The sequence below is a fragment of the Trachymyrmex septentrionalis genome, unplaced genomic scaffold, assembly GCF_001594115.1.
Source record: "Trachymyrmex septentrionalis isolate Tsep2-gDNA-1 unplaced genomic scaffold, Tsep1.0 scaffold129, whole genome shotgun sequence".
Classification (NCBI taxonomy): Eukaryota; Metazoa; Arthropoda; class Insecta; order Hymenoptera; family Formicidae; genus Trachymyrmex; species Trachymyrmex septentrionalis.
In genome coordinates this window covers 996,479-1,010,501 of record NW_017304428.1, presented here as the reverse complement: position 1 = coordinate 1,010,501, position 14,023 = coordinate 996,479, and the positions used below count along the sequence as shown (strand labels likewise).

Below are 14,023 nucleotides of genomic sequence, written 5' to 3'. Positions count from 1 at the left end.
TTATGTATGTTTTAAAATTTACAGTCAAAGGGTCACAGGGTGTGAATACATGTAGCGCGGTATGCGGTACAGAAACTAATTAGGTACTATAGGAACCGCGCAAACAATGCAGCTTGCTTCTTTTCTCCTCTATTACATGTAGTGTGGTAAGCGGCACGAACCAGTGACAAATTCACATTACCAAGTACTTTTTAATATAATTAATTGACCGCGTACCACGCTACATGTAATCGTGCCCTCAGACTCTGTTTTTCTAGGGACTCTAGAGCCAGCGTTCTTTAATTTCCAGCCCCGAAGTCATGCTAAGCCCTGAAAATTTCTTTAATACTATCTCGTTAATGCTTTTGTTTTTGTACTTGAATAAAAAAAATCATTTTTTGTTGAACAAGGTAAAATGAAACGAAATTTGATTTCAAGCAATATAAAAAACGAGGTGTAGAATAAATATAAAAATATATAAAAATGACTGGTCGTTTATTACGAAATTTCAAAATTGTTTCGATCATCTAAATTACTTATTCTATTAAACGAGTGCATTAATATTTATATTATTCAAGACTTTTAGTTCTGGCACATTCAGGTGTTGGATATACATGTGGAAACAATGATGAGTGGAGAAGTTTAGCAAGAAATCGCGCAAATACTGGCCAAGATTCAAATGATATATAGAATCCCGCAATAATTCTGGATCTTCTTCATCATCATCTTCATCTGTACCTCCAAATTCTATAAAGAAATCATATTTAATGACATTCTCTTATAATTCCTAAATATTACGCAATTTATAAATTATTTATACATAACTTACGTAAAATATTTGCACTTTCATTTCCGGGATCTATCAATTCATCATCATCTTCTTCATCCTCATCGTCAGAAACCTGGATGTTGATATAAAGGAATATTTTAATCAAATTTAGCATATTACTTTGATAAAATAAAATAACAAATAATGAAAGAGTAGGCAAATATATAAAAACATGGTACTTACTTCTGTATCTTGGCTAGCACTAATGGCTTCGATGTCATTCGACAATTCATTGATTATTACTTTAAAAATTTTTACAAGTACAGGCACCGTAGTCCATTCATAAGGTTGCGATTCAGCTTTGCTTCTGGTCCTTACACCATCTTCGATTCCTGTATATTCCCAAATTATAATTCACTATTTTGAGAAATATAAAAATATTTTTCATAGAATAAAGTAACCTTATGTAGTAGGTCAAATCACCGCAGTGAATGAGAGTATCATTGTATGTAATATCTTTTATAATAGAATAGAATTTATTCTTACGTAACGTTAGAATAATAATAAAAAATTAATTCAATCATATATAGGGTGTAGTTAAGTATGTTGCCATACTCAACAGAGCGATTCTTTTATTTCAAGTAAAAAAGTTCATATAAACATGTGTCCTAAACAGCTTAATTTCCGAAATACAGATGAATGATCGCATATGTTTGACAAAACGATAAATTGCGTTGGAGATATCTTCCTGCATAAATATGCCTTGCTTCACGTGACTTACCATTCGCATAGCCGTAAACAAAGTAACAAAGTCAAAGTCAAAGCCTCCTAGATCACCAGAATTAAATTATTTCCTTTGGGGACATCTGAAATCATTGATTTATACCATCCCAATTGAGAATGAGAATGATTTGAGGAATCGAATAGTTGCTTCATGCGAGGCAATACGTAACACACCTGGTGTCTTTGAGCGTGTACGTCAATTTGAGAAGAAGGCTCGATGGATGTATCATGGCGCAAGGTGGACATTTTCAACAATTCATTTAATTGTTTTATTTCATCAGAAGATCTGTGTGTGTGAAGCCTATTTTTGTTTTTCTGTTTTTGACTAGTTCAAGCTGTATTTCTTCCAAATAAACAGTTTATTACTACACGTTAAAATTTTTTTATTTCGGAAACTAAGCCGTTTAGAACACATATTTATATGAACTTTTTTACTTGAAATAAATTAAATAATCGCTCTGTTAAGTATAGCAATATACGTAACTAACCTGTATATACCCGGCCAAAAGTGAGACCATATATAAAATAAATTTAAAAATATTCTACACAAAGGAAGGACATTTTCGAGGACTTCGGTATCGCGCAGAGATGTTTTATTTCTATGTTACCTTACATATTTTTCTTCGCAGAAGCGAAAAATAATCATTATAATAACGCCAGACTTAAAGAAAAAAATTGGTACATTAAAATAAAGTTAATAAAATCCTTATTCGTATCGTTATAAAGTCACTGTCATGCTTCAATAATTTATGAAATTAATTCCAAATTGGATCAAATACGAATAATTTTTGCATCACAAAACGTTAATAAGATTACATCTTTCATTATAACATCATTATTTGTCATCTTGGTACCATTTCCTCCACTTCAAGCGATGTGCGACGCTTGAAGTAGAGGAATCGGTACCGAAATGACAAATGTTAAAAGGTTTGTTCTTTTTAGCTAAAGTTCCACGTTGGAGAAAAAAAGAGAAAAGATGAACTGTGCAAGAAGTTCAGTTAAAAAGAACAGGCTTAAAATGAAAAATGTTTGTGGTGCAATTATTCGCGTTTGATCCAATTTGAAATTAATTTCATAAATTAATTATTGAAATATATAACTGATTTTGTAACAATGCGAATAAGGATTTTATTCATTTTATTTCAATGTATCAATTTTTTTCTTAAATCTGGCGTTATTATAATGATTATTTTTTATTTCTACAAAAAAAATATATAAAACATAAATAAAACGAGCAACGTCTATGGATTCCGCTCTATACTCTCTCGCTCTATCAACTCGGTCCTCTGAGTGTAACTGCAAGACATGTCCATGTATACTCGTATATATAAAATCTATGGAAAAAATTCACTTCACCGTATACTCGTTAATTTGCCTAACTTTTTTATGTAATCAAAATAGTCTAAGAACAATTAACAAATTACGAATGGGCCTTAGAAATCGGCATTGTAATAATTGCGCGTTTATTTCGATTATCTCGATCTAAAACAATCCTCTATAAATAATATACTCGTATTTGTCGAACGTTAGTCTAAGAATGCTACAAACCTGAGATGATCATATCTCCCTTCACCGCAATTTCATCCAATCTACTATCTCCGTGAGTGACTCCGTATTCCATGATCTTACATAATGCAATTGTCGCGACTTTGCGATCATATCTACCGAGAAATAAGTGCTGCCTACTGACCCATTCAGACAGTACAAAGGCAAGTGCACTCTGTCCTGTTGGCCCAGGCACAGTTGACAGAAAATTTAGCACAGCGTTAAACTGCGTATTTATAAGATGCGCGTAAATCATTAGCAGGCTCTGCATTACGATCAACGTCTCCGCGCTCTGCATCTTGCTCAGCACTGCTTTCAACAGCAAGTCGAGATTCTCACCCAGACTGTCCCCTACATTTCGAATCAGTGTTGTGACCAAACGCCCGACAAAAGTGGCAGTGAATTCGCTCGACTGAAATTATTCCACATACACATATATGTATGTAACTAGTTCCTAGTGAGGGTACCTAATTTTCCGACAAATTAAATAAGCTGGCGGATAAGACGGCAATGTCACCTGCGGATTTAAGAGCTGAGCGATTATCTGCAGTATGTACTGTAACCCAGTTTGTCCTTCGTTGTCTCGATGAGTGATGATCTGTTGTGCTGCCACGGATAAATACGTGCGTATGAGTTCCCCGCCACTCTGCAGCGTCGCATGGTCTTCCGAATTAAGAATACAATGGCAGGCAGTCGGAAAAGCAGTCTCTACCAAAGTGTTACTCAAAGGCATCGGCGAATATTGCACCAGAACTTTCAACACATCCAATGCTACAGCTCGAGATCCCTCTGACAAAAAAAACAAAAAGCTAATGGCTCGGTTAAATTGAACGATTAAATTTAATGGAAAAAAGAAAAAGAAAAAAGAAGAGCATACCATTTATACCATCCTTTGATTTATTTATAGGAGTTATCATCATGCTTGTTAAAGTCGATATTATACGAGTTTGCAAAGGTTCGATGCAACTCGGATTCTGTGTCAAGTCCTTAAATATATCCTGGCATATGTCTAAGATTGCCGGATCGCTATGAAACTTTACAAATACTGCAATTGTCAAAGGGCAAATCTTGTTTTCCACTGATGCTGTAAATTCTTTATGTTGCTATATATAAACACAAATAAGATTCAAGTAACTTAAATAATAGAAATACATTGCAAGAAAAATGTATGTATGATAGAAGAGCGTCGGCATTACCCAAATTAGCATTTGAAATGTCTCCATGACCAAAGTCAAAACGTCTGTGCTAGGTTGACTAACTAGATTAAACAACCCTTGAAAAATGTTGGGCATATGACAACGTATTATGTTGATAATGGGATCCTTCCCAGTTGACGCTTCGCTAAACCAATATATTGCCTTAACAGCACTAATGCGTATACAAGGTGGTTGATTTTCCTGTAAACCATTAACTGTCGCTTCCAGAAATCGGGAACTTACTTCTAGTGGCATTATCTTGGCGTATCGTCCACCGAGACATAAGCAACGACCGAGAAGCAACGGGGGCGATCCTGAGATAATAAATAACAATTTATTAGGCTTCCATTTCGTAAATATGTCAAAATCTAATAAATTCTTACATACAAAATGATTTATTTTAATTTTAACAGACAAATATTTCAAAAATATGCAATTGTACCAGATATTTCGAAAATATATAATATTACCAAAAAACATTTCAAAGAGTTGTATAGTTACCATTGAACGTCTCCCTCTATATCATACAACTTTTATTTAGAATGTTTTTTGGTAATATTATATATTTTCGAAATATCTGCCTGTTAAGATTAAATTAAAATTACCCTTGGGTAAAATTACCTTGGGATTATTTTCACATATACAGATAGAACAGACTAAATCGAATCGAAAAATCCTGTACAGTTTTTCAATTTTTGCAATAGTTAACAAGTTATTAATTATTAAAAATTGCCATATTAGCCTAGCTTACCACCGAAGCGCAATGATGAGATACAACCAGTGATGCACATTCGGGTCGCATTCGATGCGACGAAAGTTGCCGAACGCAAAAAGGACGAACGTATCTCGCTGACGCGCTCAATCGCTCTGAACGCTCTGAGCCGAGCTCAGTGCCAAACGCGACGTACCCGAAGTCCAGACCCAAATATGCATCACTGGATGCAGCCCGCCCAGTGATCAAGGTTGCTAGGCACACGGAGAATTGTTAATTAGTAATAAATATAATTCCGTGTCTAGACTGCCTAGCAACTTGGACGGCTGCATCTCGCCGCTTGTCATGCCCTTGCATTCGGTAGTAGACCGCACTAATACAATTTTTAATAATTAATAACTTATTAACTATTGCGTTAAAATTGTAAAAGTTAATTTTATTATTTGTACAGGATTTTTCGATTCAATTTAATCCGTTCTATCTGCAATCTGTACATAAAAATAGTTCCAAATATTCTGGATCACCTTGTGTGCGCGCGTGCGTGCATATACATATACAGAGTGAGGCATACAACTTGCATACCTCGAAAAACTTACTTATTAGCTATTACTATAAAGCCTGTTCTACAATGTGCATTTTGTTTCCTGTTTGTTGCTTTTTGTTTGTTGCTTTATTTTTTACATCTTATTTATTTTTTTTTGCTTTTTATCCCGTTTAAACAGGAAACAAAGAGCACATTGTAGAATAGACTTAAGTTATATGAAAAACTATATACAAAAGTGTATGACTTCGAAGGGTCATAACATAGTACAAAAATTTTTTTACAAGTGGAAGTGTTAAAAAAATGTCAATCTCATGTTTTTTAATGGAATTATATGAATTTTTTATACAATATGATTCCTCTAACTATATATATTCTGCATAAAAAAATATTAAGATAAAAGTATAAAAAAATCAATAATTTATGAGATATTTTATACTTTATTCCTGGCACGTATTAAAAAAAATATCTCGTAAAACATTAATTTTTTTATAATCGTATCTTAATACTTTTATAAATAAAATAAATAAAAGATGAATTAATTGGTGTAAAGAAACATAATTGCTTTAAAAAAATATGTGAGCAAAATGGATAATTTTTTAAATAAGTAACTACATGTATTTTTTTTACACTATTTGATTCATCTTATTATTCTATTCATAAAAGTATTAAGATATCATTATTAAAAAATTAATACTTTAAGAGATATAATATTTAATATTTTATGTCAATATGTGCTGGAATGAAGTATAAAATATCTCGTAAACTATTGATTTTTCGATATCTTTATCTTAATATTTTTGTATACAGAACAGTTAGAGAAATTATATTATGTAAAAAATTCATATAAAAATTTCATTTAAAAGAATGAGGTTAACTTCGAAATTTTTTTAGCGCCCCCACCTATAAAAAAATTTATGCACTATGTAATGTCCTCCCCCCCCCCCTCTCCATCGAAGTCATACAACTTTTATATATGTAACAGTTTTTCATACAATTTATAGTTTATAAATTTTTTTGAGGTATGCAAGTTGTATGCCTCACTGTATGTATGGGACATTTTTCGACAAATCGGCTTTCGTCACCGACTCCTACTGATTTTTTTTACTAAGTTTTAAAATATATGCTTTACAATTAAAATATATATTTAGTTATTTTTTTAGATTTTTGTCATCATTAGTTTCCTAGATATGAATTTTTTAATATTTTAAATTTATTTTATTTCGTAAACGTTTAGTTAAACATAACTTCTGTTTAAATTAGTGAAAAACAAAAAATAACCATATCATTTGTTCGTCTTAAAATTCTTTATAAGGAACGCACGCACGCACGCACGCACGCACGCACGCACGCACGCACGCACGCACGCACGCACGCACGCACGCATACATATATATATATACACACATATACATACGATTAATTACCCGAATCATTTAACATTCCCAACACAACTACATCTAGAAATCTAATGATATCAAACTGCAATGTTTCAGCTTGCTGTTTTTCAATGACACAATTCTTAGAAAGACTCAGTGCCAAAATAGAGGATTCCCGTAACTTCCACCAACTTTCGTTGCTGTTGCTACTATCATCGTTAGCTTGTAGCGTCTTTGTTGCTTCAATATGTTGCGTAACTACATCACAAAGAATATGTACCGCCTTCTCCTCAAAATGACTAATAAGAGCCTACAAATGGTAAAAAATATTAATTTCTATGAAAATTTGCATTGCAATGCAATGTATTTCAAAATGTTTGAATTATTTTTTATTTTTATATGAGAAAAATAATTTTCTATGAATAATATTATAAATTCAAATAAAAAATCTTATTAATTCAATCATTGAAACAAATAACGTTTTAGTAAAACAAGAGTATATTTTTTTAATTATAATAGTTATTAATTTATTTTTAATTATTGTTATATATATATAGTTAATACTTTTTAATTTGTTTATACACTACTCAACAAAAAATAGGGGACATTTTCGAACATGCTCAAAATTGTGCAATATTCAGAACACCGTAACTCGACGAAAAATCATCGTAGACGGAAAACCAAAAAAGCGTTTGAAAGCTTGTAATCTCTATCTTTGAAATCGGTAATTGATATTTCATCTGAAAGTTGGCTTTAAGTTTTAAAACGCTTATTTCAAACATTGTTTCATAATCATTTTTCGCAGAGAAACTTAAACTTTGATTTGGCCTTTTTAATGCTAATTCAAAATGATTCTTTAATTTCAAGATAGAATAACTTCGTCAAAAATAATCAACAATATTTGTAAAAAAACATTTAAAAAATTGAAATCTTTACTTTTGAAGGTAATTGATATTTTAATTTGATTGATCCTTTACGGAGCTATACAAACACAAACAAATACCCGTCAAATCTGAACATTTTGTACAAATTTTACAAAGATTTATGGTGTGAAGTAAAAATCATACAAAAATGAGTTTTACAGTAGTCGAAAGAGTAAATCTCCAATTTGCTTTTTTATTGAGTGTTTTACGATTTCTTTTCACCGAATTTTTGAATGTTGAAGCAAAAGTGATCATTAAGAAATAACTTTCAGAGAATAATATTAAGATGTTATAAGGAAATAACGTATAATACAAAGATGAAAAAAAAACAAAAGTTTTACTCACTTAAGGAAGAATAATAAAAACTATCATAACTCTTACTGTTAATGTTATTTTTAATCTGTAATATCAATCATCTGTAATATCTAGAAATATCAATTTCGTTCTTCATCGATTTATGTATCTTATTGTTTCGACAATAATTACTTATGCACATGAGCACAAATAGCGTGTGTATTGAAGAGCTTATAATTAATTCTCAAAAATAATATCTTGTAATATAACTTTATTATACATGGTTGAATTTGAAAAAAAAAATCTTTAATTTAATAAAAAAAATTGAAAAATTTGAGAAAACTGTGCGAGATGAAAATTTCGTCAAACAAAAAAAAAATTAAAAAATTTTTAGTTCACAACTTAAAAATATTTTTGAAACTATACAACTTTTGTTAAATCATTTTTTTCCATCTTTTATACTTCCAACGATATTCAGCTTGAAAAATACCGTTTTTTTTTTCAAAGAAGTGTTTCATTCCTTAAACATAAGTTAGCGCACGTATAAAAAAAATACGTGTCTCTTAGATTTTTGTGTTTACAACATATTTCATGAAGAATCAAATCGGTTCCGGACAGTTGTGAAACATCCCTTGTTAATATACTTCATATATAAGGGTAAATGAAAGTAAATATTGTATAATAACTACGTGTAATCAGTGAACTATAATTATAAGATGAGAAGCATATTTACAATTTTGTTACGTGTGACGCAATATTCCCACATACAGGGTAATCATCCGGACTTTTTTCTCAGAAATGTACTCTTTTTTTTTCGGGCTCCCGGAGGCATCCGAGTCGATTTTCAATGTGTAATCTTTTTTGTATTACTTTTGGGACTTGAAAGCGAGTGAGGGAGTCGGAAGTTATTAAGTCACTGTGACTCTGTCACACATAAATAGAGCAACTAGACGTCCAATTTTTTCTGGATATGTACTCTTTTTTTTTAAAGCGCCGGGAATGTCTGGCCGGTTTTTTAGCATATTCGAGTGTACTCATTTTGAGAGAGAGAGGGGAGGAAGGAATGGGGAAAGAGGAATGGTGGGAGAAAGAGATGGGAAGAAGGAGGAAGGAGTGATGGAAGGGAGGAGAGGAAGGGAGAGGGGAGAGGGCGGGAGAGAGGGGCAGAAATTATTAAGGGTGAAATCACACGGTGCGGAAAACGACTGTGGAATAGAGAATGTATCATAGAAATAACCAATCAGTGTTATTTTGCGTTATTTCGAATAGTACTAACTGGTTATTCCAATGACGCATTCTTTATTCCCTTTTCCGCACCGTATGATTCCATCTTAAGGCTCCTGTAGTCGTCGGGGAATGACACGTTAATTTATGTTACGCCATTTATAAAAATCGACGAAAACTGTCCTTTCCTCCTTTGACAATCGTAAAAAGCAAGTGAACCTATACTCGAGCAGAAACACATGATCTGACAGCTGTTGATCCAGTGAAAAATACGCTTTTACATATAAAATTTTAAAATAACTTTAGTCGATAATTACGACTTTGATAAGTACTTTGACAAGTCACATTTTCATAATTGAGCAAATAATAACGAAATGGCATGCAGCACAAATTTCGTCATCAAAACGTCACTTTTCTACGCCTATAAGTTCAACTATTTATCGTGGCAAGGCGCTCTAGCGCCATCAGCGCGCCAACAGCACATATACGTGAGCTCATGCTTGTGTATATGACTAACGCATCATTTGCGGGAGCTTTTGATTTACTTCTTTAATTTGAAGAAATCTGCAGCTGAGGCGCATCGATTGCTTGTAGAAGCATATGGTGAGGCTGCCTTAAGTGAGAGAAGTTGCCGTGAGTGGTTTCAAAAGTTTAAGAACGGTGAATTTGACGTCGAAGACAAAGAACGTAGCGGAAGGCCGAAAGTGTACGAAGACGCGGAATTGGAAGCATTATTGGATGAAGATTCGTGCAACGCAAGAAGCACTTGCACTTACATTAGGAGTGACTCAACCAGCAATTTCACATCGCTTAAAATCGTTGGGAATGATTCAAAAGCAAGAAAATTGGGTTCCATATGAACTGAAGCCGAGAAACGTTGAACGCCGATTTTTCACATGTGAAATGCTGTTTGCCAGGCATAAACGAAAGGATTTTTGCACCGTGTAGTCACTGGTGATGAAAAATGGATCCACTACCCAAAGAAGAAGAAATCATGGGGACCACCTGGCCATGCTTCAACATCGACAGCCAAGCCGAACATTCATGGGAAAAAGCTCATGTTGTGTATTTGGTGGGATCAGCTAACGACAGCTGTTAGGTGTCGTTTATTATGAGTTGCTCAAACCGAACGAAACCATTACTGGGGCTCTCTACCGAACACAATTGATGAGATTGAGCTGAGCACTTAAGGAAAAACGCGTCCACTACTACTCCAGACACGACAAAGTTATTCTTCTGCATGATAATGCTCGTCCACATGTTGCGGCGCCGGTCAAAACCTACTTGGAAATACTCAATTGGAAAGTTTTACCCCACCCGCCGTATTCACCAGACATTGCTCCTTCTGATTACTACCTGTTTCGATCGATGGCGCATAGCCTGTCTGAGCAACACTTCACATCATATGAAGATACCAAAAATTGGATCGATTCGTGGACAGCTTCAAAAGATGAAGCGTTTTTCCGACGCTGTATCCGTATGCTGCCAGAAAGATGGGAAAAAGTAGTGGCTAGGGATGGACAATACTTCGAATAAAACATTAGATACCGTTCTTTCACAATAAATGCCCAATTTTTGATAAAAAACGGCGGAAACTTATTTATACTGCTAATAAATATTTTTAGATGCTTGAATTAATTTTGCTGTTGACCGCGAGGGATCAATACTTCAACTTGGCCGAAAGTGACTGCTGATGTATATGAAAGTACTAGTACTATCAATTATTATTATTATTATTATTATTAGGCGTTAGGAACTCGAAAGCTCATTACCGCAAATACCAAATCCCGCCACTGTTCCCGTCCCTGAGCCAGATCCCTCCATTTGTGACCCTCGTACCCCATTTCGTTAAGGTCCATTCTAATATTTTCTTCCCATCTACGTCTTGGTCTACCCAATGGTCTTTTCCCATCCGGTTTACCAATTAGTACTTTATATGCAATTCGATTCTCATCCATACGCGCCGCGTGACCTGCCCATCTTAATCGACGCGATTTTATGACATTAATAATATCCGGACTATTATATAATTGATGTAATTCTGCGTTGTGTAATTTTCTCCATTCGCCCGTTTCCTCATCGCGTTTTGCCCCGATGATTTTTCGAAGTACTTTATTTTCGAAAGCCCTAAATCTTTTCTCGTCTTGTAATGTAAGTGACCACGCTTCGCTGCCATAAAGGACTACCGGTAAAATAATCGTTCTGTAAATTCTAATTTTTAAGCGCCTAGACAATATCCGCGAACCGAGTAGTTTCTTAACCGAATAGAAGCACGCATTCCCCAAATTAATTCTTCTCTTAAACTCTATCAATAGGTTTAAGTACTATCTTAAGTACTATCAATAGGTTTTAATAATCAGTATGTAAGTACATTTGATCGGATGCAAAGAACACAATTTTTTATCGCATTAAAAATGTCGAGTTTCGTATCAAAAAAAGAGTATTTGTAGAAAGCATTACTTTTCTGTTTTAATCTCAAGAAATCTGCTGCTGCTAAAAATCATTTACTAGTGAAGGTTTATGAGAAACATACTCTATCTGCAACAACTTGCAAAGATTGCTTTAGAAGATTCAAAAACAGCGATTTTGACGTGAATGACAAAGAGCACTCTGGTTCAAAAAAGTTTGAAGATAAAGAATTGGAAGCATTGCTTCAAGAAGATTTATGTCAGACGCTTAAAGAGTTGTCGGAAACATTAAATGTCGATGAGTCAACCGTTAGGAAATGTTTAAACACAATGATCTAGAAGCTAGGAAATTGGATCCCACATGAATTGAGAGACATTGTGAAACGTTTAGCCATTTGTGAATTGCTGCTTCAAAGACAAAAACGGAAGTCGTTTTTGCATCGAATTGTGACTGGCGATGAAAAATGGATTTGTTACAATAATCCTAAGCGCAAGAAATCATAGATGCGTCCCGGCGGACCATCAACATCAACTCCAAAACAGAATATTCATGGAAAGAAGGTCATTCTGTGCATTTGGTGAGATCAAGTTGGTATAGTGTACTATGAGCTGTTGTAACTAAGTCACACCATCAATGCTGAATGCTACCGACGTCAATTATTCAATTTGAATCAAGCACTCAAAGAAAAACGCCCGCAATAGGCCAAAGACATGACAAAGTTATTCTTTTTCATACAACAACGCTAGATCACATGTTGCAGAACCAATGAAAGAAATCTTGGAGGCACTTAGAAGGGATATCTCATCCCATTCGCCCTATTCACCAGACGTTGCTCCTTCAGATTATTATTTGTTTCGGTCGATGTAGCATGATCTTTCTGAGTACTTCAGTTATTTCGAATATGGTTCGATGACTGAATCGCCTCGAAAAAACCTGAATTTTTCTACTACGGAATCCATTTGTTACCCGAAAAGTGGGAAAAGATTGTAGCTTTCTATGGACAATATTGTGAATAAAATATCAAGTAAATTTTTGATGAAATAAGCATGAGTTTTATATTTTAGCAAAAAACAGCGAGAATTCAAATATCCTATGTTCTTAGGATTTTTAAATGTTTTTCTTCTACTTTTGAGTTCAAATATATAACTTACATTATAATTTAATTTAAAACATCTTCTTTTTTGTCCTACTTTTCAATCAGGAATGTCCTAGTTTATTTAGATTAGATCTAGCCACTCTACCCACATAATAAATTTTATACTGAGGATTATCTTAAATTGACTGAGACAATTTGACAAAGGCGATCCTAAGAGAATATCGTAAAATATCATAGGATATTGTAGAATATCGTAGAAAAGTAGATCATAAATACTCAATTCATTGGCCCAAGTGAGTTAGAGAGTTAAATTTTATCCAATGTCGTATCACAGTAGTAATTGTATTGTAGATTGTTTATATTTTATTAGGTATTTCGGTATAGTTTTGCTCACTACAGATGGCTGTAACTACAGATCTACTAAAGATATTTTAAAATTGAATATGTCTCTAGGTCAACCAGTCACAACTTTCTTTCCCCCTAATAATAATTGAGCAACTTTTTAAAACATTTTTTCGTATCTTTTATATTTTACGATATTTCACTTGTGTATCACTTAAAATGATTCACCTTATGTGTGTGTTGCATGCATGCATGCGTGCGTGCGTGCGTGCGTGCGTGCGTGCGTGCGTGCGTGCGTGCGTGCGTGCGTGCGTGCGTGCGTGCGTGCGTGCGTATATATAGATATTATTTTAATTGATGCACTAAAATATTTCTTGAACAGTGCATTTTGCATTATTTTATTTTCATTTTTGCACTAAAAAATTACATTTCTATGTAAAAATGAAAAAAAAGAGGCACAACGTCCAATGGCTTTGATGTTGACAAATGATATTCAGGACATGATCCTGAAAAACATTCAACAGGTTTTAGCAAAGCAAATAGGTCGGACTTGGGTCATACTAATGCCGACGGTATTGTAACTTTCAAGTATCATAAAAAAATGCTTAATAAAAAAATATTTTTTTATAACGTTTTAAAAAGCTCTCGACATCAACTATTAGATTCTAGAAACAAAAGTAGGGTATACCATTGGAAAAAATCGATGCGACCTTGACCTGACTTTAGCAACGCCACTCACAATCAAACTGATAAGATCAGTAAATAGATCATTAGAACCTCATAACTTTTGTCGGAACAATTTTTCTCAATAATGTCATGTTTTCGAGATAA

General features: G+C 33.7%; 1 protein-coding gene and 1 long non-coding RNA gene across 9 annotated transcripts in view; one reads left to right on the top strand and one right to left on the bottom strand.

Moving 5' to 3' along the window:
* Positions 1-455: 455 nt before the first annotated feature.
* Positions 456-14,023, bottom strand: part of LOC108756630 (importin-9) — a 24,223-nt gene continuing 10,655 nt past the window's right edge. For all 8 annotated transcript variants that reach the window (XM_018500587.1, XM_018500595.1, XM_018500588.1 and 5 more), the window contains 8 exons: positions 6,953-7,214; positions 4,273-4,586; positions 3,954-4,179; positions 3,594-3,865; positions 3,080-3,488; positions 992-1,140; positions 809-881; positions 456-726 (listed from right to left, as the gene is read on the bottom strand). In XM_018500587.1, the coding sequence (XP_018356089.1) occupies positions 524-726; positions 809-881; positions 992-1,140; positions 3,080-3,488; positions 3,594-3,865; positions 3,954-4,179; positions 4,273-4,586; positions 6,953-7,214 (1,908 nt within the window). In that variant the 3' untranslated portion in view covers positions 456-523. The remainder of the gene's footprint in view (positions 727-808; positions 882-991; positions 1,141-3,079; positions 3,489-3,593; positions 3,866-3,953; positions 4,180-4,272; positions 4,587-6,952; positions 7,215-14,023) is intronic.
* Positions 9,687-11,810, top strand: LOC108756631. The gene is made up of 3 exons (XR_001939852.1): positions 9,687-9,751; positions 9,984-9,994; positions 11,800-11,810. It is a non-coding gene; the product is annotated as an uncharacterized LOC108756631 (long non-coding RNA).